Source organism: Pseudochaenichthys georgianus, unplaced genomic scaffold, assembly GCF_902827115.2.
Source record: "Pseudochaenichthys georgianus unplaced genomic scaffold, fPseGeo1.2 scaffold_151_arrow_ctg1, whole genome shotgun sequence".
In the NCBI taxonomy this organism is placed as follows: Eukaryota; Metazoa; Chordata; class Actinopteri; order Perciformes; family Channichthyidae; genus Pseudochaenichthys; species Pseudochaenichthys georgianus.
In genome coordinates this window covers 18,658-44,335 of record NW_027262359.1, presented here as the reverse complement: position 1 = coordinate 44,335, position 25,678 = coordinate 18,658, and the positions used below count along the sequence as shown (strand labels likewise).

The following is a 25,678-nucleotide window of genomic DNA, read 5'->3' as shown; positions in this document are numbered from 1 at the left end:
GTTCCCTGTGGACTATAATAATGATGGGATGCGAGTTGTGGATCGGACGAGGACGGTGTGTCGGCGTTGTTTCACAGCGGTGCGGTATGCTAGTGGTAACACGTCCAACATGCTAAATCACATCCGAAGGCATCACCCAGATTTGCCAATCACCGGAGCCCGGCAAAAGACGACAGCTGTTCAACAGCTAATCCCCGCTGTTTTTAAGAAGCCAATAGAAATGAGAGCCGAGAGACCAAAAATAAATAACCGAAGCAATTGGCATGTATATTGCAACGGCAATGCGACCTTATGCAATAGTAGAGGACCCCGGCTTCAAATATTTATTGAAAGTGCTCGAGCCTCGCTATAGTGTCCCATCCCGTGCGCACATGAGCCAGTCCATGGTCCCTGCAATTTACCGGCGCACACGAGCGGTTGTTGAGCATGAGTTGTCCGCTGCATCCGCTGTTGCACTAACAGATGGATGGACCTCCCGTGCTACTGAAAGTTATCTCACAGTGACCGCACACTTCATCAACTCAGAGTGGGAAATGCAAAATCCAGTTCTACTTACACGCCCTGTGTATGAACAGCACACTAGCACCCACCTAGCTGAGAAGCTACAAGAGGCAGTAGCAGAGTATAAACTTGAAAAGCCCAAAACTATCGCAGTGACCACTGACAATGCAAGAAACATTGTTAAAGCTGTCAGTGAAGCAGGACTGGGTCCACAAATAGGATTCTTTGCCCATACATTAAACTTAGCATCACAGAAAGCGATGGCAGTCAACCAGGTATCTCGACTGCTGGGGAAAATCAGAAGAGCTGTTTCTTTTTTCCACCGCAGCACAACGGCTGCACATGTTTTGGAGCAAAAGCAGGAGATGCTTCACTTGCCAAAACACCGACTCATCAACGATGTGGCCACACGCTGGAACTCCAGCTATGAAATGGTTGAGCGGTACCTTGAACAGCAATCGGCTGTTTACTCGGCACTAAGTGCCCTGAAGAACAAAGATATTGCCAATCTGACTGACCAGGAGGTAAGAGTCGCAGAGAATGTGATTGAGATTATGAAACCTCTGAAGACAGTCACTACAATACTGAGCACTGAAACGGCACCATCGGTTTCTATGATCCTACCACTTAAAACCATGATCTTGAAATCTATGGAACAAAACGATGAGGACACTCCCACTGTCGGGGAACTCAAGCATGCCATCAGGGAAAATCTGCAAAAAAGATACTCTGACGCTGGGCTGCAGGACTTCCTTCACAAGTGCACAGCTCTGGATCCGAGGTTCAAAACACTTCCTCACTTGGACCGTGCCTCTCATCTGAGAATCTATGAAGATCATCATACCTGAAGTTCTGAGCAGAGCAGAAAATGTATGTATTATGGTGATATTTTAAATACCTTATCTTATGTCTTAACTAAACATTTTATTGTAACAATGGTCACTGAACTCACTTATTACCTGTTTTTGTCATGTATTTACTGCAGGTTGAGACTACAGGGGCCAGTCCAGCGACTACATCACAGGCCATTTCATTACCAGCGACAGCAGAGTCGGCACCCCCCCCCTCCAAAGAGGTCAGCCATGGAAGAACTTTTTAGCCCACTCTTTAAACCTGGCCAGAGTAACCAGCCTGATTTGAAGCAGCAGTTGAAGGACGAAGTGTCTGCGTACATGGCAAAGGAGTGCATTTCAATCGACTCAAACCCTCTTGCCTGGTGGAAGGATAATGAGTCTGTTTATCCTAATGTAGCCATGTTGGCACATTGTTACCTGGCTGTACCTGCCACCTCAGTCCCCAGCGAGAGGGTTTTCTCGACGGCAGGTGACATAGTTACCGCAAACAGATCTGCCCTCACTACTGACAATGTAGACAAACTAATCTTTTTGAAAAAAAACTTAAAAATAGAATAAAGCTTGAGTGCCTTTTATTTAGGCATAATGGCCTCACACACACACACACAAGTTAATGATTACACATGTTAGACATTGCTCCTAAGGGTACAGATTTTATTTAGTTTTATATTTATCATTGTATTTGTTTTATGTTAACATCAGGAGATATTATACAGTTCTGTATTGCCTTTTATTGATTGTGATTGAAACACTTTCTTATTATTTATTTTAATATTTTCAAGACATTTTTTTTAGTTGTACAGCTTATTTAACCTTTTTGTTTGTAATATGGCCATCTGAGTGTGTGTGTGTTACTGTTTGTGGTTTGTTGTCAGTTAATGATTCCAAATGTTAGAGTTCCTTTCCTTGTTTTCATACCGAAACATGCACTACTGTTAAAAATAAATAACAGCAAAAAAAAATTATGCATTTGGGACTTTTTTTTGCTTTCCCTTGTTGTACCGAAACCGTACCGAACCGTGACCCCGAAACCGAGGTACGAACCGAACCGTGACTTCTGTGAACCGTTACACCCCTAATTATCAGTAATCATTTCAAAGTGACACAGACACATTGGATTAACCTTCAGCAGCGTTTATATGCGTTTTAAAGCCAACACAATTTTTGATTGCCACCAGCAATCCGGTTTAACAGGTTAAAGATATATTAGACTATATAAAAACTGGATCCTCATCAGGTTACAGCAGAAACTCTTACTTTGTGTCTGAGGGTCCAGGTTCATTTCTGAAGTCTTCTGCTATTCCTTTAGACCGGTCACTCTTCAGAGACAGACAGCTGGGGACTGGAGACTCTGCTCTCTGTCTGTGGAAACAACACGTGTTTTAAACATCATTAGTTCATTCAGAGAGCAGATTTTGACTTCAAACTCAAATACTCAGTGGGCCTAAATTAAAAAATGGGTACTAGTCGAGGAGCGGACTGGTTCAATGTTTATTGCAAACGTATTGAAATGAACTTATTGCACATATTAAACCTGGAACTCACAAAGCTTCAATTATTGCCTTTAAAAACAACATTAAACATTAAATAATCAGTTGCGTTCATTTCTTATGGCTCGATCTGCAGCTTTTCCAGAGTCCTTTCTTATGAGTACATTTCTCCACAGGCCAACAACAGCTTCAACAAAACTATTCCCCTCAGAGAGAAACCAAACATGCCCTGTTGTCGAGAGAGAGAAAGTGCAGAAGGAAGCATCCATTGAGCTCCGTGTGCTGCTCTGTGATGCTAGTTCAGACACTTGGCCTCTCATCTCGGGTGCAAGGTCATCAATGTTTGGGGTCAGGCTCTGAGCGGAGGAGACCCTCAGGATGGAGTGAAGGTGTGCGTGCAATATACCGGCGGGCAATCTAATAGCAATTAGAAATTATCCTGCGGGCCGAAATTAAATCCACTAAGGGCCTGATTTGGCCCCCGGGCCATGAGTTTGACCCGTGTCCTTTAGATTATCAGATAACAGAAGAGCAAAGAGCAGTATGTAGATTTTTTTAGTATCACTGATGACGCCAGGGATCACCAGTTTAAACTTTATTACTGTACACTGCGATCATTAAAGAACAGTTTTATTGCCATAAATGTGATGATGGATTATCAGTAGTGCTGTCAAAATTATCGCGTTAACGGCGGTAATTAATTTTTTTAATTAATTGCGTTAAAATATTTAACGCATGTGCAGAATGGCCCGCCCCATACGTGGCAGCGCCAGGGTATGGCTGGGGTAGGCTACACCCATACCAAGAAATGGCTTAGCCCCACCATGAACAATGATGTTAAAGTAAGCAAAATAAAGTCTGCCAACTCGCGGAGTAAATTGCACAGACAGCAGTAAGTAAGATTGATTTCAGTAGCCACGGTTTTGAAAACTTTTGTCACGTAGTGATCGTCTTCTCAATAGAACATCTTTGATAACGGCGTGGTGTTGTTGCAGGAAGTCCCGACGGAGAATACTTGTGCCGTAGTACAGGGCAGAGCCATACAATAGTAATAATATGGCTCTGGTACAGGGGTGCACATAACTGGTACGCAGGTTATGTAATCTGAAATGCGTACCGTCACTTGTGTCACAAAGCGCATTTGCGTACCGACGTACTTGTGAAGCTTTTCCAGAAGGCGGTTAGATCACCGGACGACAGAGTCGGTCTCCGTGTGCACAGACAGGCTGCTGTTAACGTCGGTCTGTACAACGGAACTGTGACAAAACTACGCCAACCGGCAGCGGAGGGAGACTCCCCCCCTTCACTGGAGACCTGCGCTAAAACAGCTGATCACAACGTTCACACTCTGTGGTCACGAAGTACTCCACTAGCCCCCCCTCTGTCGACTTTCCTGAAGTACTCCCCGTTGATAGAAATCAACACGTAATGAATTAAGACCCCACGGTTTGATGATTGATAGGTGTGTGGGTTGTCTTTCATTTTGACACGCAGAAAAATGTTATAATAAACATAGATACTGTGTGTTAAATGGATATATCCGCCTTCTTTCATTTATCTTTCCATTCCCAACAATATACATAAAGAAATGGCATATTTCGGACATAGTTCGAATGGTGATTAATCTGATTAATTCATTTTTAAGCTGTGATTAATCTGATTAAAAAATGTAATCGTTTGACAGCCCTAATTATCAGTAATCATTACAAAGTGACACAGACACATTGGATTAACCTTCAGCAGCGTTTATATGCGTTTTAAAGCCAACACAACTTTTGATTGCCACCAGCAATCCGGTTTAACAGGTTAAAGATATATTAGACTATATAAAAACTGGATCCTCATCAGGTTACAGCAGAAACTCTTACTTTGTGTCTGAGGGTCCAGGTTCATTTCTGAAGTCTTCTGCTATTCCTTTAGACCGGTCACTCTTCAGAGACAGACAGCTGGGGACTGGAGACTCTGCTCTCTGTCTGTGGAAACAACACGTGTTTTAAACATCATTAGTTCATTCAGAGAGCAGATTTTGACTTCAAACTCAAATACTCAGTGGGCCTAAATTAAAAAATGGGTACTAGTCGAGGAGCGGACTGGTTCAATGTTTATTGCAAACGTATTGAAATGAACTTATTGCACATATTAAACCTGGAACTCACAAAGCTTCAATTATTGCCTTTAAAAACAACATTAAACATTAAATAATCAGTTGCGTTCATTTCTTATGGCTCGATCTGCAGCTTTTCCAGAGTCCTTTCTTATGAGTACATTTCTCCACAGGCCAACAACAGCTTCAACAAAACTATTCCCCTCAGAGAGAAACCAAACATGCCCTGTTGTCGAGAGAGAGAAAGTGCAGAAGGAAGCATCCATTGAGCTCCGTGTGCTGCTCTGTGATGCTAGTTCAGACACTTGGCCTCTCATCTCGGGTGCAAGGTCATCAATGTTTGGGGTCAGGCTCTGAGCGGAGGAGACCCTCAGGATGGAGTGAAGGTGTGCGTGCAATATACCGGCGGGCAATCTAATAGCAATTAGAAATTATCCTGCGGGCCGAAATTAAATCCACTAAGGGCCTGATTTGGCCCCCGGGCCATGAGTTTGACCCGTGTCCTTTAGATTATCAGATAACAGAAGAGCAAAGAGCAGTATGTAGATTTTTTTAGTATCACTGATGACGCCAGGGATCACCAGTTTAAACTTTATTACTGTACACTGCGATCATTAAAGAACAGTTTTATTGCCATAAATGTGATGATGGATTATCAGTAGTGCTGTCAAAATTATCGCGTTAACGGCGGTAATTAATTTTTTTAATTAATTGCGTTAAAATATTTAACGCATTTAACGCATGTGCAGAATGGCCCGCCCCATACGTGGCAGCGCCAGGGTATGGCTGGGGTAGGCTACACCCATACCAAGAAATGGCTTAGCCCCACCATGAACAATGATGTTAAAGTAAGCAAAATAAAGTCTGCCAACTCGCGGAGTAACTTGCACAGACAGCAGTTAGTAAGATTGATTTCAGTAGCCACGGTTTTGAAAACTTTTGTCACGTAGTGATCGTCTTCTCAATAGAACATCTTTGATAACGGCGTGGTGTTGTTGCAGGAAGTCCCGACGGAGAATACTTGTGCCGTAGTACAGGGCAGAGCCATACAATAGTAATAATATGGCTCTGGTACAGGGGTGCACATAACTGGTACGCAGGTTATGTAATCTGAAATGCGTACCGTCACTTGTGTCACAAAGCGCATTTGCGTACCGACGTACTTGTGAAGCTTTTCCAGAAGGCGGTTAGATCACCGGACGACAGAGTCGGTCTCCGTGTGCACAGACAGGCTGCTGTTAACGTCGGTCTGTACAACGGAACTGTGACAAAACTACGCCAACCGGCAGCGGAGGGAGACTCCCCCCCTTCACTGGAGAACTGCGCTAAAACAGCTGATCACAACGTTCACACTCTGTGGTCACGAAGTACTCCACTAGCCCCCCCTCTGTCGACTTTCCTGAAGTACTCCCCCGTTGATAGAAATCAACACGTAATGAATTAAGACCCCACGGTTTGATGATTGATAGGTGTGTGGGTTGTCTTTCATTTTGACACGCAGAAAAATGTTATAATAAACATAGATACTGTGTGTTAAATGGATATATCCGCCTTCTTTCATTTATCTTTCCATTCCCAACAATATACATAAAGAAATGGCATATTTCGGACATAGTTCGAATGGTGATTAATCTGATTAATTCATTTTTAAGCTGTGATTAATCTGATTAAAAAATGTAATCGTTTGACAGCCCTAATTATCAGTAATCATTTCAAAGTGACACAGACACATTGGATTAACCTTCAGCAGCGTTTATATGCGTTTTAAAGCCAACACAACTTTTGATTGCCACCAGCAATCGGGTTTAACAGGTTAAAGATATATCAGACTATATAAAAACTGGATCCTCATCAGGTTACAGCAGAAACTCTTACTTTGTGTCTGAGGGTCCAGGTTCATTACTGAAGTTTGGAGGAAGCCAGTATTTAGACCAGTCACTCTTCAGAGACAGACAGCTGGGGACTGGAGACTCCGTTCTCTGTCTGTGGAAACAACATGTTTTAAACATCATTAGTTCATTAAGAGAGCACATTTTGACTTCTGTCTGTATGTAGATTATTTAGTATCGCTGATGACGCCAGGTATCAAGAGTTTAAACTTTATTACTGGACACTGCGATCATTAAAGAACAGTTTAGATTATCTGATAACATAAAAACTGGATCCTCTTCAGGTCAGGTTACAGCAGAAACTCTTACTCTGTGTCTGAGGGTCCAGGTTCATCACTGAAGACTGGAGGAAGCTCTTTAGACCGGTCACTCTTCAGAGACAGACAGCTGGGGACTGAAGATGTGTCCTCTTCCTCATCTTGTAAACCACTCATCTTCTCCAGTCTGAGAGATAAACCAGTAACACTGGACACACACACACACACACACACACACACACACATGATAATAACACACTTATTTAAATCTAAACCAGCAATAAAAAACTTGGTTAAAATACATCAAATCAGTCAGACTTCAGACAGGCCGTTCCCCATTTTGACTGCGCTGGGCTGTCGCATGTTATGTTGCTTTGATGAGTCAGAAAACAGGAAATAAAACCAGTTCACACCACTTGTAGAAGTCTCTCTGGACTCTAGGACGCTGATGTTCTGACATCCAGTAAAACAGAGTAAATGTTAGAAAGCAGATCCTGGTGTTAACACTCACCCTGTTGTCCTCCTGCTCCTCGAGCTGTAAAATGGCGTCTGGCACTCTGACAAGTCTGACTTTATACTTTCACTTTCAACTCCCCTTCCTGTCTGCAGCTCCTACTCTTGATTCATAACCAGCCTTACCAGCTGAACCAGTTCACATACAGGGACTTTGTTCAGTGAGATGGAAATAGAGCTAAAAAGAAGATCAACAAAGTTATTTAAATAAACATATTAAAACCACAGTGTGAAAATCACCCAGTAAACATCCTGCATTCAATATATATATATATATACAATTATGAGTATTTAAGCTATATCTAATTTTGGAACCCAGGACTCTTTCTATGGCTCAATGTCTTATTTCAGACTGTAACAATGATCACAATGCATTAAATACTTTAAAACAAATATAATATTTAATCAACCACTCAAAATCAGATCAATCAAATAATCCCTCTCATTTAGAGCTAATGGTTGTCAATCCAATCTCACATCACTTCAGTCGTTGTAGCTCTCCAGAACCACACTCTGCTTTCAGCTTGTGAAGAAACATAAATATACTGTCCTACCATTAGCCGCTTTCGCACCAAGTACTTTGCCGTATACTTAGTTCCCGGTACTTAGTCCCACCGAACTCTTTAGTCCCGGAACTGTCCTAGTAGATCGTGTTCACACCGGAATAAGTCCCTGAGGGAGGATTACGCAAATGAAGCCGCTGACGTCACTTCTTCTTCTGCTTTGTGTTAGGGAAACTTGTGTGTAGCAGCAATGAATGCAGTGGGAGTCACCGACTCAGGAAAGAGACACGGGAAGAGCAGGAGCTTTGATGTCAAACACTGATGGTTTATTTGGAGCTTCAGCCGGAGAATTCACATCACAAGTCACAGCAGCCACGGTCTGAGTGCACGGGAGAGTTGCCACGTCAATTCTGAAGAACTCTACCCCAGACCCCTGTGTTTAGCGAGTTCAGAGAGCACCATCAACATGCTGCATAACAAGAGAGAACCACCTCTATCAGCTGATCCAGCAGGCAGGAACATAGAACCATAACACCTCTATCAGCTGATCCATCAGGCAGGAACATAGAACCATAACACCTCTATCAGCTGATCCAGCAGGCAGGAACATAGAACCATAACACCTCTATCAGCTGATCCATCAGGCAGGAACATAGAACCATAACACCTCTATCAGCTGATCCAGCAGGCAGGAACATAGAACCATAACACCTCTATCAGCTGATCCAGCAGGCAGGAACATAGAACCATAACACCTCTATCAGCTGATCCAGCAGGCAGGAACATAGAACCATAACACCTCTATCAGCTGATCCAACAGGCAGGAACATAGAACCATAACACCTCTATCAGCTGATCCAACAGGCAGGAACATAGAACCATAACACCTCTATCAGCTGATCCAACAGGCAGGAACATAGAACCATAACACCTCTATCAGCTGATCCAACAGGCAGGAACATAGAACCATAACACCTCTATCAGCTGATCCATCAGGCAGGAACATAGAACCATAACACCTCTATCAGCTGATCCAACAGGCAGGAACATAGAACCATAACACCTCTATCAGCTGATCCAACAGGCAGGAACATAGAACCATAACACCTCTATCAGCTGACGCCAGCAGGCAGGAACATAGAACCATAACACCTCTATCAGCTGATCCAACAGACAGGAACATAGAACCATAACACCTCTATCAGCTGATCCAGCAGGCAGGAACATAGAACCATAACACCTCTATCAGCTGGCCAACAGACAGGAACATAGAACCATAACACCTCTATCAGCTGATCCAGCAGGCAGGAACATAGAACCATAACACCTCTATCAGCTGATCCAACAGGCAGGAACATAGAACCATAACACCTCTATCAGCTGACGCCAGCAGGCAGGAACATAGAACCATAACACCTCTATCAGCTGATCCAACAGACAGGAACATAGAACCATAACACCTCTATCAGCTGATCCAGCACGCAGGAACATAGAACCATAACACCTCTATCAGCTGATCCAACAGACAGGAACATAGAACCATAACACCTCTATCAGCTGATCCAGCAGGCAGGAACATAGAACCATAACACCTCTATCAGCTGATCCAACAGGCAGGAACATAGAACCATAACACCTCTATCAGCTGACGCCAGCAGGCAGGAACATAGAACCATAACACCTCTATCAGCTGATCCAACAGGCAGGAACATAGAACCATAACACCTCTATCAGCTGATCCAGCAGGCAGGAACATAGAACCATAACACCTCTATCAGCTGATCCAACAGGCAGGAACATAGAACCATAACACCTCTATCAGCTGGCGCCATCAGGCAGGAACATAGAACCATAACACCTCTATCAGCTGATCCAGCAGGCAGGAACATAGAACCATAACACCTCTATCAGCTGATCCAACAGGCAGGAACATAGAACCATAACACCTCTATCAGCTGGCGCCATCAGGCAGGAACATAGAACCATAACACCTCTATCAGCTGATCCAACAGGCAGGAACATAGAACCATAACACCTCTATCAGCTGGCGCCATCAGGCAGGAACATAGAACCATAACACCTCTATCAGCTGACGCCAGCAGGCAGGAACATAGAACCATAACACCTCTATCAGCTGATCCAACAGGCAGGATCATAGAACCATAACACCTCTATCAGCTGATCCAACAGGCAGGAACATAGAACCATAACACCTCTATCAGCTGGCGCCATCAGGCAGGAACATAGAACCATAACACCTCTATCAGCTGATCCAGCAGGCAGGAACATAGAACCATAACACCTCTATCAGCTGATCCAGCAGGCAGGAACATAGAACCATAACACCTCTATCAGCTGATCCAGCAGGCAGGAACATAGAACCATAACACCTCTATCAGCTGATCCAACAGGCAGGAACATAGAACCATAACACCTCTATCAGCTGGCCAACAGGCAGGAACATAGAACCATAACACCTCTATCAGCTGGCGCCATCAGGCAGGAACATAGAACCATAACACCTCTATCAGCTGATCCAACAGGCAGGAACATAGAACCATAACACCTCTATCAGCTGACGCCAACAGGCAGGAACATAGAACCATAACACCTCTATCAGCTGGCCAACAGGCAGGAACATAGAACCATAACACCTCTATCAGCTGATCCATCAGGCAGGAACATAGAACCATAACACCTCTATCAGCTGGCGCCAGCAGGCAGGAACATAGAACCATAACACCTCTATCAGCTGGCGCCAACAGGCAGGAACATAGAACCATAACACCTCTATCAGCTGACGCCAGCAGGCAGGAACATAGAACCATAACACCTCTATCAGCTGATCCAACAGGCAGGAACATAGAACCATAACACCTCTATCGGCTGACGCCAGCAGGCAGGAACATAGAACCATAACACCTCTATCAGCTGACGCCAACAGGCAGGAACATAGAACCATAACACCTCTATCAGCTGACGCCAGCAGGCAGGAACATAGAACCATAACACCTCTATCAGCTGACGCCAGCAGGCAGGAACATAGAACCATAACACCTCTATCAGCTGACGCCAGCAGGCAGGAACATAGAACCATAACACCTCTATCAGCTGACGCCAGCAGGCAGGAACATAGAACCATAACACCTCTATCAGCTGATCCAACAGGCAGGAACATAGAACCATAACACCTCTATCAGCTGATCCAGCAGGCAGGAACATAGAACCATAACACCTCTATCAGCTGATCCAACAGGCAGGAACATAGAACCATAACACCTCTATCAGCTGATCCAACAGGCAGGAACATAGAACCATAACACCTCTATCAGCTGATCCAGCAGGCAGGAACATAGAACCATAACACCTCTATCAGCTGACGCCAGCAGGCAGGAACATAGAACCATAACACCTCTATCAGCTGACGCCATCAGGCAGGAACATAGAACCATAACACCTCTATCAGCTGACACCAGCAGGCAGGAACATAGAACCATAACACCTCTATCAGCTGATCCAACAGGCAGGAACATAGAACCATAACACCTCTATCAGCTGACGCCATCAGGCAGGAACATAGAACCATAACACCTCTATCAGCTGACGCCAGCAGGCAGGAACATAGAACCATAACACCTCTATCAGCTGACGCCAGCAGGCAGGAACATAGAACCATAACACCTCTATCAGCTGACGCCATCAGGCAGGAACATAGAACCATAACACCTCTATCAGCTGACGCCAGCAGGCAGGAACATAGAACCATAACACCTCTATCAGCTGACGCCAGCAGGCAGGAACATAGAACCATAACACCTCTATCAGCTGACGTCATCAGGCAGGAACATAGAACCATAACACCTCTATCAGCTGATCCAACAGGCAGGAACATAGAACCATAACACCTCTATCAGCTGGCCAACAGGCAGGAACATAGAACCATAACACCTCTATCAGCTGATCCAGCAGGCAGGAACATAGAACCATAACACCTCTATCAGCTGACGCCATCAGGCAGGAACATAGAACCATAACACCTCTATCAGCTGACGCCATCAGGCAGGAACATAGAACCATAACACCTCTATCAGCTGACGCCATCAGGCAGGAACATAGAACCATAACACCTCTATCAGCTGGCGCCAGCAGGCAGGAGCAGGGAGACAGAACACTGAGAGCACAGCAGCCAAGGCTACGAGGTGCGTGTGCTCAGTCAGGACAGTTTGAACTGATACACTGGGTAAAAGTTATGGGCCTTGGAAAATATTCCCCAACAGTTTCTCTCTTTTTATCAATTTTGATAATCTAAAAACCTTAGTCTAATAATATTTTGTTCAATACTTAAATCAAGGGGAATCTTCAGATTTGAGTGTGGATTTACACAACATCAATTACATCAATAACAATCACATTAAGATTGATATGTATCAATCTCATATTTTTATCAAAACTCACTAAAGATGTCTTTTAAAAGGTGTGGCAAAGAAGATCGCTTTAACCCCTCGATTCCACCGGGTCCGTCTGCGTCGCGTCACGACTGCGCCGCGGTTTTGGTCCGGCCTCCTCCGGCGTTTCAGAAGCATTTCAGAAGCGGAGCGTCTTGCCTGCCGGCTCGCAGTTTTTGTTGATTTGGGCATATTTCCTGGACAGGCTACTTTGTGCAGACAAAGTTAATAATAACTGTAATATTAGAATTCACTTCAAGACTGTCACACTGGTACTTGCATACCATGCTGCGAATGGATCTGGCCCTTCCTACATCCAGGACATGGTTAAACCGTACACCCCAGCGCGTGCACTCCGCTCTGCATCAACCAAACGACTCGCTGCACCCTCACTGCGAGGGGGACCCCAGTTCCCATCAGCAAAAACACGTGGGTTTGCTATCCTGGCTCCAAAATGGTGGAATGAGCGTTCACACTGCGGTACTTTTCCCACAAAGGTTCATGCGAACTTAGTTCATGATCACGTTCACACCAAAAAGAGCCGGTACTAAAAGTAGTTCATGCGAACCTTTTTACCCGCTCGAAAGTCCCTGCTAGAGAGCAGGGACTTTCGAGCGGCTCTTTTTTGAGAAAAGAGCTATATTCCTGATTGGCTGGGCGAATTGCAAACCACGCCCCGTAAAACTCCCAAAATGTTTTGTGAAGCCGCCATTTTATTATCCTCGCATTAGCATTATTAGCATTAGCCCAGCGCAGAAACGCAGAGAGACTAACTTATGGCAACACAAAATAAAACATGGGAGCGGTGGAGATGAGTAGAAGCTGCTGGGACTCCCAGCAGCTTCTACTGAAGCCAGTCCCCAACTCCGGGGACTTCCGGCCGGGGACTTTGGGCGGCAGTATACGCCGTGAAGTGGTTTGCGGCCTGCCAGTAAACCCAAAGCAGAAGAAGAAGAAGTGCCGTCAGCGGCTTCATTTGCCTAATCCTCCCCCAGGGACTTTTTCTGGTGTGAACGCGATCTGTACTCAGTTCATGCGAACTAAAGAGTTCGCATGAACTAAGTTCGCATGAACCTTTGTGGGAAAAGTACCGCAGTGTGAACGCGGCTATTGACATCAGGACAGCAGAAAGCCTGTACATCTTCCGGCGCAGACTGAAAACTCATCTCTTTCGACTCAGGCCCGGTTCTACGGGGGTGCATAAGGGTGCATTGCACCCTCAGTTGAGTCGTTATGCACCCTCATTTGAAAAATGAAAAGTAAAAAAAAAAGAAAAAAAAGTGAAAAAAAGAAATAATGAAAAGTGAAAAATATTACATATATAATAATCATAATAGTAGTAATAATAATAAGAAGAAAAATGTAGTTGAAATAAAATAAATTGTAATTGTGGTTTAATAATGTCTGCTGCATTTATTTGGTCAATTTAAACGGTAAGTAACGTTATTACGTCAGGTGCGTGTGACCTGTGACGCTGTGTGTTCATCATCTGCAAGGTGCTGACACAGCAGTCAATGATGGACATCAGAAAATGGTTAAAACAACCAGCCCTTATCGCCAGCAGCAACACTGCATCTACTGCAGGTAATAACAGTTCAGATCGTGGGGACATTACGTTACTGTCGTGGACACTGACGCCCGACTCGCCGGCTTAGTCCGCCTCGCCCACAGGCGGAGCAGCCACAGCCGTCTTCGTTGCCCCAAACACCGCCACCCCTCGGCGGCCCGCAAGTGCCAGAGGACCTCGGCAAAACAGAGCCTGCCCAGGTATATTTAAAAAAGTACCCAACTCACCTGTACAGTGGGGTAATCAGAATACCTTTATTAGTCCCACAGAGGGGACATTTGCAGCGTTACAGCAGGAAAGAGCCACAGACAGCTTAGTGTTGCATATCTTAAATGCGTTAAAAAAGTACTAAGTTATAATATAATAAACAAACAACACAACAATATGCAAAAAAAGTTATAATATAATAAACAATATACTAAAAAAAGATAAAAACAAAAAAAAGTTACATAATTAAGGCACTCATTTTGCAGCTCATGGTTTCAAAACAGAGATTGGCTGGAATATTCATGTGAAAAAGATGCCATCTTCTGCCATGCATGTAGACATTTCGGTTCAAGTAAGTCAGATGCCTTCACCACAACTGGCTACAACAACTGGCGCCATGCTCTTATAGGCTACGTGATAAGGGACTGGGAAGGCATAATCAAGCAAAGAGCACATAGATCCATAGATCTCTTCATGTTGCTCTCAAAGTGCACCAGATTGATGGTTTAAACTTCAATATTTAAAAAAAAAAGTCTTCCCGGGGGAGCATGCCCCCGGTCCCCCTAGAGGAGGTGAGGACCCCCCTAGAGGGTGTCAGGTCCACTCCCCAATTATAAAAATAGTACTTTACCACTGCACCCTCTCTAATATCAGATGCACCCTGAGTCATTTTGTTCTGGAACCGGGCCTGTTTCGACTCCACCTCGAGCGATAGAATTACTAACAAAGAACTGCTTACAGAGCACTTCTATACTAATAAAGGACTGGCTTATCTAAAGCCAGTTGAGTAGCACTTGAAATGTTTGGCTCTATGAAACCTGATTGCTATATGATTCTGTTTTCTTCAAGGTTGTGTCTTCCTGGTCGAACGCACTTATTGTAAGTCGCTTTGGATAAAAGCGTCAGCTAAATGTAATGTAATGTAATATTCCAGTTATAAACGACATGAATCAAAGATGTGTTGCTGCATGTTAGTGGTAAAAAAATGCATTCATCACCATAATTATTCTATAAATATAATTTACACAGTGCCTGTAAACCAGAGGAGAACGCTGGCGCTTCTCCTCCTACTTGAAAGACTACGGAGGGATAGGGTCTGCAAAATTAGTTTATTTTGGGGATGGGCCGGATGCTCTGACCGGTCCACTTCCTGCTCAGCGCCTCTGCAACGCCTCGCGTCGAAAAATAGACTTCAATCATATTTTGAGTGGAGCCCAGCGCCGAGACGCTTCTGGGACGCTTCTGAGCCGTAACACGGCTAGAGTGGCCGCGATCTTAGCGAACGCCGCGGCGCGGCCGTAACGCGACGCAGACGGACCCGGTGGAATCTAGGGTCTAGTCTTATTTTCCCCAAATCATTTATACAAAGCTATCGCTGCTGAGTCGCTGGGTGTTTCTCAATGTCGAGGAAGGCTGCTCCAAAGCCACTATTTCAAGGATGCTACGTCATCGAGTGCTGCCGAAGGACTGTTCCAATGTCGAGGATGCTTGGAATTCTACCCAGGCCGGTGTCTTTTGTTGCGCGAAATTTCGAGGCTGCACATGTGTATCCTACGCAGTCTTAAAATACCCACAATGCTTTGCGCACGGACCAATTTCCAAAATCTTTGGCGGAAAAGGCGGGAGCCTCTCATATAACGCACACATGTTACCCCCTAATCCCACCAGGAGCGTCTGCGCTGCGGCGTTTTTAGCGATCGCGGCCACTCTAGTCAATGGGTGCTATTCCACCAGACCCGCTGCGCCGCGGCTCGAAGCGTCCGAGAAGCTCCTTGCCGCAAGAAAATTCTAAAATATAGGATGAATCCTATTTTTGACGCGGCGCAGCGCAGGCAGGAAGTGGAACGTTCATCCGGCCCAGGCCCATCCCCCAAATAAACTCGTGTTTAAATCAACAACTGCGAGGCTACACACACGACGCTCCGCTTCCGCAACGTTTTGAAACGCGCCTGGTGGGTTATGACGCAGGAGGAGGTCGCAGCGCAGACGCTTCCGGTGGGATCAGGGAGTTAGCCTGTTCCATTCTTCGTTCTCCGAATGCCAGGAAGGATTCTTGCCAAGCCTCTGATGGACCTGACTCGGAAGACAAGGAAGCGTCCTCGACATTGAGAAACACCCCTTCAGTCCAAGAGTGCCAGGACTGATTTAGGTACGAAAGCTTTTATATGCGCAACTCCTCTAGCTTGGAACACTCTGCAAAAAGAACTGAAACTGAGCATCTTGGTTCCCCTGCATCGGTTTAAAGCTCTATTTTAGTTTCTAATTATTAATAAAACAAATTAATTATTTATATCAGTCTGTGTATTTATTGCAAAGCCTTAAAACAAGTGAAAGGGGTCTCATGTCTTAGTAATCAGGGGTTACATTCGACTATGTCGTGTTTTTAATATTCGACGTACTTTACTATGTAGTTTCTCGTTTAATATTCGACAACAGTATTAGTATTAGTATTAATGACTTACTGTGGACTCTAAATATTACCTGTTCCGCTTCAAGGAGATTTACAGCTTCATGAATGATTGAGTCAAAAAAACAGAAACGCTGCATGAATTTTTCCAACTCTGAAAATATATTTGAAAAAAACATTCATTTTACCGTAAGAAAAACAATGAATATTCACCCATTTAAACCATACAAGTACAACATGTGCAGGTACAGATCTGTTCGGACGGTTATCGTAGCAGTCAAAGTACAACTTGTGATTATTTTTCCCGGACGACAACAACAACAACCTCAACATTTAAACATGTGAACAGCAGCAGGACTCTGAAATGTCAAAGTTAAATATATATATGATGATTTCAGGCACTTTTTTTGACCCATAAACGAACAGCTAAATGTGTGACAGCAGTGCAGTCAGTTACCGTCCATTGACCGCATGTGAGTGACACTCAGACGTCTCTTTGGGTTCGATCTCATCAGCTGTTAAAGATTAGAAAGTAAAATTCCTGAGAACTGAAAAATACAGAGGAATACATTCCAGTGTTTCTTGATAATATATAAAAAAATGAATAATAAATACGCCTCCACAGTCGGGACACAGCAGCCACCGGATCAATACATGAAAGTGGCTGGATTATTGATGCACACACAATAAAATACATAAATTAAAAAGGCCACTTCTTAAATAAGAGGCGGACCTCTACAGTATCATGTTTCAGTAAAATGGCTAAAAACACTTCACAGTGAGTTTTAAAGAAAAGGCATTTACAAAAATCAACAGTATGGTTCTTTGTAGTTCGTAACGCACCCGATACAGGCTGCGTATAGCAGTGAGGAAGGTGCAGGACGGATCACCACATTATCGTTTGACCCCTCTGGGCTTCCGTACGTTGAGAATACAAGGACGTACCAAAAGGAACCGCGTCACTGGACACCAAGATCAAAGCACAATTAACGCACTCGCTGCACATCTCTAACATAGAGGGCATGAATACACACACACACACACTGAGACACACACACACAGGAGTGTAAACTACCCTTCATTTACAGGAAATAAATAGTACCAGAGTTCTAGTTTCAAACACCAGAGCTTATTAACTGGTCGACCCACTCTTTCTGCTGGATTACCCCCCCACACACACACACACACACACTCTCTCCCCGCTGGTCTACCCCCCCCCCCCACCACACACACTCTCTCTCTAGCCCTGCTGCACCAGTCTGCGGTAGTGGGGCATGACTTTGCTCTCGGGGAGATACAGGCCCATCTCCAGAGCCACGAGCACGGGGAACTCCAGAGGGATCAGCTCCCGCCGGTTGATCCGGAACCGTTCCTCCAGCTTCTGCTCCAGACAGGGGAGAGGGCAGGTTAAAGAGGCAGAGGCAGAGGCACACACACACACACACACACACACACACACACACAGTGTTTACAGTTTGATGCTATTGAATAATGAGGATTTGACTTATTGTGTTTTTATTAGAGCCGGGACTCGATTAAAAAAATGCATCTAATTAATTAGAGGCTTTGTAATTAATTAATTGAAATTAATCGCATTTTTAATCAAATATACATATTTGACCTGAGAACAGTGAGAAGCAATTTTCACATGGATTTTACTCCAAGTGGTCTACAGTCCAAGTGCATGACATTAAGGATGTGGGCCATCTAAGCTAATTTACAGATGGCCCTGAGCCCAATAGAGATTGCCCTGAAAAATGGTTTGGGGGCCCCCCCCCCCTAGAAAATGTAGATGTGTGCAGGTCTTAGATGCTGTCTGGTTCTCTAGACTGAATTATAAGATGAACCACCACAATATTATATTGTACAATTTCAATTGTATTCTTCATTTCACTTGTTTGTTTGATCTTGTTTGTGTTTGCTCGCTTGCATGCCCTGCATAGCTATAAGAAATACTTAAGTTGTTGGTCAAAACACTTTCCACCTGATGAAGGCAAATGCCTTCATCAGGTGGAAAAAAGTAGAAAACATTACATTCAGTTATAACTGCCAAACAAACATTATTTACACTATTATGGCCCCTGTTAAAAATGTTTGTAATGTTAACTACTGTAAGTTGGTCGAACGAATGCCTCCTCATCCGGAAGCTGACTGAGCAGACCCGAGCAGCAGTCGAGAGGAGCCGAGCGCATCCGCGAAGCACACGTCAGAGTTCCCGTTAGCCGGCAAATCTAAATCTCTTCGGTCAAAATAATTTCCCTTTAGAGCAATACCGCTTCAGTTGCGCCACTTATGTGACAGACAAGAAGAGTCAACTCTAATGTCTAACACTTAATGTGGAGAAAGAGATGTCCTGTGTGGGTTGATTGTGCGTTGATCTGTTGGTAATGCCTCGGGGTTCCGGTGGGCATGTAAACAAATGCATAATGCTGCGCTATACTTTGCGGCCTCACCCGGTTGCATAGCGACACTTATTGTGTAGTTGTCTTTTAATAAGCAGGTAGTCATATCATTAGCTAGAACTAGCTGGATCTGATCGATATGGACATAAACGCGAGTGAAGTCTAATCTGACGGGAGAGAGAGATCAGCTGCTGCCGACGAGTCGAGACTCGACACGCAGCTCTGCATGATCACCTGCAGCGGTGAGCGGAACAAAACACAGACTTCAGGTTAGAATATCACACGTAGCTATTTTAATTACCTCTCAAACTACCTAAACTAGTTATAGATATGTTTAGTTTTACTGTTGGGTCACTCATCACTGGATCCGCGAGCTGCATGATACTGGCATAATAGATTGGGCAACCAGCAGGTGAGGCTTCATTGCCCGAGCTAAATACTAGATGGCCCCGGGCCATCGGGCAGTCCTTAATGTCGAGCCCTGAGTTGAGCCCAATCCAGTGAGCCAGGGAGCTGGTTATTTTCTCAGACGTGGACTTACTTATCCTGGCCCTGAAACCAGTCATCTGGTTGAGTGTGGGTTGGGTCAGGGTGTGGTTCCTTGCACTCGGAGTCGGGCTAACGTCCACGCTAGCTGCTACATGCAAAGCATGTAGCAGCTAGCTGCTACATGCTAGCTGCTACATGCTTTGCATTTAGGTGATACTTTAGGCTTGATGAGCTGCGGCTCTTATTGACGCTTCCATCCGTCCGTTTTTTAAAACAAAATGTCCCATCCACGGGGCCGACCAAAGCGGTCTCATCAGCTTGTTCGTTCATGTTTGACTATTGATCACCGTGGTTTGTTGTTGTTTGAAGTCCCATGCTGAAGGCATGAACGTGGTGCTCCAGTATAATCGGTACGCCTGAAACTCATCCAGTGAGAAACGTTCCGCTGTGCAAAAATAAGTGCGATTAAAGTGCGTTAATTTCTTTAACGTGTTAATTGTTGTGTAATTAATTAATCTCAATTAACGCGTTAAAGTCCCGGCCCTAGTTATTATTGATTTAATTGTTTTACATCCTTTTGGGGAATTTCTCAATAAAATACAAGACAAGCTTTTTTGTGTTTTCTTTGTGGCTCTGTGTGTGTTTCCTCACTGCTCTGTCTATGTGTGTGTGTGTGTGTGTGTGTGTGTGTGTGTGTGTGTGTGTGTGTGTGTGTGTGTGTGTGTGTGTGTGTGTGTGTGTGTGTGTCCTCACTTCGATCAGCTGTTTGACCTCAGGCTTCCGCAGGTCGCTGCTGATCTTGGCCGCCAGCAGGACGCAGGTCGCCGCCACCAGCTTCCTGTTCTGCTTGTTGAGGCGGCCCTGCAGCACCAGCTTCTCAAAGTAAACGAAGGACATGGCGACGGTGACCGGCTGCAGGCCGCAGTCCTCACTCATCGCTCGCATCTCCCGCTTCAGACTGAGGGAGAGAGAGAGGGGTTAGTCGTATCTGGAGAACCCGTGGGGTTCAGGCTGTACAACGTTTCTATAAATGTAGATTTCTCTCCTCGATGTTTCTGTGAACCGATCCAAAGATCCACGTGGCGTCTTAAAACAAACTCCAAACATGAACGTACACTTTATTGATAAGTAATGTCTTGTTTTGTAGTTTCCTCAGTGATATTAATACTAAGATGTGCGTGTACCTTCGTATCTTGCTGAGCGTCAGCTTGATGTGAGGAAACTTCTCTCTGAACATCTCGTTCATGTTCCTCTTCAGGTCCGAAGGCTTCACGTACTCCACGATGGTCGTCTGCAGAGAGGAGTCAGTCTTAGGACAGCGCTGCAGACTTATAACGGTTACCAAGGACCCTGCGGCTCAGACTGCAGAGCGGCCGTGAGAGGGTCCACTCTGCAGCATGTCAGCGGGACGTGTCTCACTCCGGTGTGTGTAAGGCTTTCTAGGACCTGCAGCGACACCGCGCTTTCCTCCAAATCAAGAAGAGATTTTCCAAAATAGCAACTGGTTATGTTTGTGTCCAAAGACTAATGGATTCTTCAGCTCGAGGTGTTTCTCTTCACATCGTCTTTAAGAGCCGAGTGGATAATCCGTCCTTGTTGATTATTGACCTGCACGTAATCACACTTAGAGAAAGGAGCGATCTCTCACCACGTATGAAGCGAAGATCAGGACCCTCTTGTGTCGGCCACACGGCCACTGAGGGTCACTGAGCAGGTTGGGGTCGTACTCCACCACCTCCTCCACACCTGCACACACACACACACACACACACACACACACACACACACACAGTTAATACACCAGAGGCCTGCACCACGAAGCCGGATGTTCTCTTAGCGGCTAACTTCAGGTAAACTCCGGCTTTCCGGTCCCACGACGCTGGTTCTCTTTTTAGCAGGCTAGATCTCCATGGTAACTGATGCTGAGCGGCTAACCTGCCCCGGAGCAGGTTAGGTTGCAGGCTAAGAGATCACCTCAGTGAAAGCACCGCCTGCTGACCAATCAGAGCTCAGTGTGCGGAGTTTAAAGCGATCAAGTCATATCACAGGAGAAAGGAAATACAGAAAAACTGCCGTCGCAGGAAAGACGGCCGCAAAAATCACCGACTGTGTGAACGTGAACATGAATAGAATATCACCTCCATCTTCAGAGCAATCTGACTATTATAACATTAGCGTTAAGAAAGCTTACTTAAATATCGGCCACGACATCAGTAACCGGATCAGAGTACATTAAATACAGTACGCGGCACTGTGAGTGCAGACGTCATTCATATCACATCATATCATAATGCAAGCTAAATACACCTGAGGGGCAGGAAACAAAGCAGGTAGGTGTGTGTGTGTGTGTGTGTGTGTGTGTGTGTGTGTGTGTGTGTGTGTGTGTGTGTGTGTGTGTGTGTGTGTGTGTGTGTGTGTGTGTGTGTGTGTGTGTGTGTGTGTGTTAAAGACGTACTGGGCTCTGGTGCCGCGCTGTTGTTCAGGCGGGCGGGGGTGAAGGTCCTCTGCCCGTTGCCTCGGAAACGGGACTGGGGGGTCTGAGCAGTGTCCAGCGCCCCCCCACTCTTCAGCCTCACCAGGGCGTTGGTGGGGAACAGGAGCTGGGCGTACGACACCGTCTGGGGGGGGGGGGGGGGGGGGTGGGGGGGGGGGAGAGAGAGAGAGGGGGTTCAGATTGTTGTTAGCTTAAAGGTTTCTGATCATGCAAAAGTCACTTTTTTATGTATTTTCTCCATCACCATGTGTCCCCCGTGTGTCTCGGTGTGTCCCCAGTGTGTCCCCCGTGTGTCCCCGGTGTGTCAGGAGACTCACAAAGTGTCAGGAAATAACCCCTCTCTCTTTTCCTCCGTACCCACATCTCTAAAAACGGGGAACAACGGAGCTGATCCAGATTTGCTGCGTCATGACGACATTACTAAAATGTGGGCGGGCTTTACCCCCACGGGCCAATCAGAAGCGTTGCTGTCAGAAACAATGAGACGTGTTCTGGAAGTGATATGGTCTGTGTTCACATTAGCATGCTAACACTCAGAGCTAACCTGTGCTGGAGAGTGTGTTAGGGCTGCTCAATTAAATCGTATTTTAAATCGCGATTATGGCTTGCAACGATTACGAAAACAACGTAATCGAAATAAAACGATTATTTTTTTATTATTACTTTTCAGTTGAATTACACTTAACGTTCAGGCCAGGGTAATCAACTGTTAAAAATGTCCTGTTCACATTTTTTTTTCTCCAATAAATGGATGTTTTCAAAGTCGATGAATAATCGCATTTAAAAATCGCAATTACAATTATTGACCCAAATAATCGAGATTATGATGCAGCCCTAGAGTCTGTGTAAAAAACACTTCATATAACGCCCAGCCATGGACAGTGAATTGTGCACCGGTTAAATGTCAGATGTGATGTACGTTACATAAGATGGAAGGAAATTGTTGTGCCAGAGTTACGAAGATACAGTCAACACATACTAAAAGTGTACACTAACAGAGCAGTACAAAGAGCAATTAAGTATCTACAACACCCTCTGGCATGTTTGTGGTCTGCACGTACCTTCCCCAGGTCTCCCAGCTCGACGCCCTCCAGCGACGGCAGCAGGTCGGCAGCCACGACAGACGAGAGCCTCTGCCTGTGAGCCTCCAGCTTCGCATCACTGCAGGAGAAACACTGTGTTAAAGCTCTCCTGTCATGCAAAATGCACTTTGCGATGTCTTCTCTACATCAGTCCCCGGCCGGCGTGTCAGGAGACTCTCAACGTGTCGGAAAACAAAACCATGTTCTCCGAATTCTGACTTTTTATCTCGAAATTCTGAAAGATTTTCTCCAAATTCTGACTTTTCCCCAAAATCAACGGAGCTGATCCAGATTTGCTGCGTCATGACGACATTACTAAAATGTGGGCGGGCTTTACCCCCACGGGCCAATCAGAAACGTTGCTGTCAGAGACGTGTTCTGGAAGTAATATGCTCTGTGTTCACATTAGCATGCTAGCACTCAGAGCTAACCTGCGCTGGAGAGAGAGTGTGTGAGGAAGCAGGACCTGAGACCTATAATATATGACTACAAGTAGCACAATAGGAGACCTTTAATATCACCCTAACCTCACACACCCCCCCCCCCCCGAGAGTGATGAGGATGATGAGAACATACAGGTGACGGTGTGTGTGTGATGGGGATGTGTGTGCGCTGTGCTGTCTGTACCTGAGGTGACTCTCTCCGTACGGCAGCACTGAGAAAGCGGCGTAAAGCGACCGCTTGGCACAAATCAGCACGATCCTGCAACACACACACACACACACACACACACACACACACACACACACACACACACACACACACCACACACACACACACACACACACACACACACACACACACACACACACCACACCACAGTCAGCAGTGGACAGGAAACAGCTACTGTGATGTACTCCCTGTAACAACCACTAAATACTGTACTCACTGTGTGTCGATGTACTAAGTCTACGAGCAACAGCTACCGTACCCTGTACTATGTATATAATATATACATAGTACAGTACAATAAGTACAGTAATCTCCTGTTCCCTCCATACAACAGCTGCTGCACACAGTACTGGTGCGCAGTATTAATGTCACAGTGACTCTGCGCTGGTACCAACAGCTCTGCAGCCTCTTCTACGCAGATACTATTTATTACTTAAGTGTCATATCTGTGAACTCTCTGCTGCTGTGGGAAAACTAATGAAGTATCTGCCGTCTGATTTAACTCAGGATCGCAGACTCTCTCTAGAGATGCAGAAGAGTAGAAGTTGGTATATGTTTAGAGAAGTCAGACGCCCATCTCGGAGACTCGGGGGATACATGAGAAGAGGACACACCGGGGCTGAGAGCTGGACTGAGACCGCGGGGGATACGGTGTCGCCCGTCAGCGCAACTTAAATGATGCCGTTTAAAAACATAACAAATAAAGGGCGGTGCCGGTCGTCAGTGAACCGAGCCGGTCGTCAGTCTGTGATTCTCCAGAACACAGATGGCCAGTCCGCCGCTGCACTCAGCCCTACTTTAGTGGGAACGATGAGTCTGCGTCTTTGAGGCACACAGGCGGGGGTGCAATGTAGATATGACTAACCACAGATCATCCTCTGGCTGCAGCCTGGACCCGCACTCACACTGGGAGGTGGAGGGAGTGAGCACTCACACAGGTGGGTGGAGGTGGAGGGAACTCGTCTCCTCTCTCACTTTAGGTCACTTCACTAAAATCGATCCATGTTGCCGCTCGCATAAAGTTAGCTGAAGTTAACGAGCTAGATTTCACTGTTTCTCGTTATTCCTTCCTCAGGCTGCGCCTCCCCTGAAGCTCTCCGGCGCCCCCCGGGGAGGCGCGCCTCACGCTTGAAAGCGCTGATCTAGAAGGTTCTACGGGAACACGCACCGCCTCAAACAGCCTGGGATACTTAACATAAAGTCATATTCTGAAACTGGAAAAAAGGGTTCAAACTGAAGTCTTGGAGGACGCGTAGCGCCATCTGGTGCTGCTGGACCGGGACTACGAGAGGAGTGACACTCAAACATCAGAACAGAACAAGTTTTAGTAGTTTTTATTTTAACTTCATTTACTCAGGGAGGAAACCAGTTTGAAGATGCTGAAAAGTTCATTAAACATAAAAAGGCATTTCATAGAAATTATCCTACATTTTGATCAAGATTTTCTGATTTCACTGCAAATGTATATCGGTTCCAAATATCGGTCTCCTTGACTACTCATATCGGTCGATCCCTAGCTAATACAACTTCAAATAAAGCTAATAAACATTTTCCTACGTTCGAGGTTTGCATACTTTGATTTAGTAAAAATGCTAACTTTCAATTTTACAATTTCCCTTTGAAACTGTAAAAACCGTTTTCACCACGTTCGTCCTTCACACACTGAGGTTCCACACTTTCACACCACGACACTCTATCGGCCGCTAACTCAGGACTTCTTCACCACCGTCCTGCGCACGCCAGCAGACGACACATGGTCCCGTACGTGGAGTCAGAGGAGAACCCGGACTAACAGCTGTGTT

General features: G+C 45.3%; 2 protein-coding genes across 4 annotated transcripts in view; both read right to left on the bottom strand.

Annotated features, from left to right (window-relative positions):
* LOC117441143 (protein NLRC3-like) overlaps nt 1–7,678 on the bottom strand; it is a 36,421-nt gene extending 28,743 nt beyond the window's left edge. Inside the window, exons 1-5 of one of the 2 annotated variants that reach the window (XM_034077339.2) lie at nt 7,607–7,678; nt 7,148–7,303; nt 6,825–6,932; nt 4,714–4,818; nt 2,613–2,717 (exon numbers count right to left, since the gene is read on the bottom strand). In XM_034077339.2, coding sequence (XP_033933230.1) covers nt 2,613–2,717; nt 4,714–4,818; nt 6,825–6,932; nt 7,148–7,272 — 443 coding nt within the window. In that variant the 5' untranslated portion in view covers nt 7,273–7,303; nt 7,607–7,678. The remainder of the gene's footprint in view (nt 1–2,612; nt 2,718–4,713; nt 4,819–6,824; nt 6,933–7,147; nt 7,304–7,606) is intronic. The other variant, XM_034077345.2, reaches the window with a different exon arrangement.
* A 10,262-nt stretch (nt 7,679–17,940) lies between these two features.
* Nucleotides 17,941–25,678, bottom strand: part of cables2a (Cdk5 and Abl enzyme substrate 2a) — a 13,381-nt gene continuing 5,643 nt past the window's right edge. The window contains exons 4-10 of one of the 2 annotated variants that reach the window (XM_034077347.2): nt 23,832–23,906; nt 23,184–23,283; nt 22,084–22,246; nt 21,277–21,374; nt 20,813–20,919; nt 20,382–20,586; nt 17,941–18,118 (exon numbers count right to left, since the gene is read on the bottom strand). In XM_034077347.2, coding sequence (XP_033933238.1) covers nt 17,978–18,118; nt 20,382–20,586; nt 20,813–20,919; nt 21,277–21,374; nt 22,084–22,246; nt 23,184–23,283; nt 23,832–23,906 — 889 coding nt within the window. In that variant the 3' untranslated portion in view covers nt 17,941–17,977. The remainder of the gene's footprint in view (nt 18,119–20,381; nt 20,587–20,812; nt 20,920–21,276; nt 21,375–22,083; nt 22,247–23,183; nt 23,284–23,831; nt 23,907–25,678) is intronic. The other variant, XM_034077348.2, reaches the window with a different exon arrangement.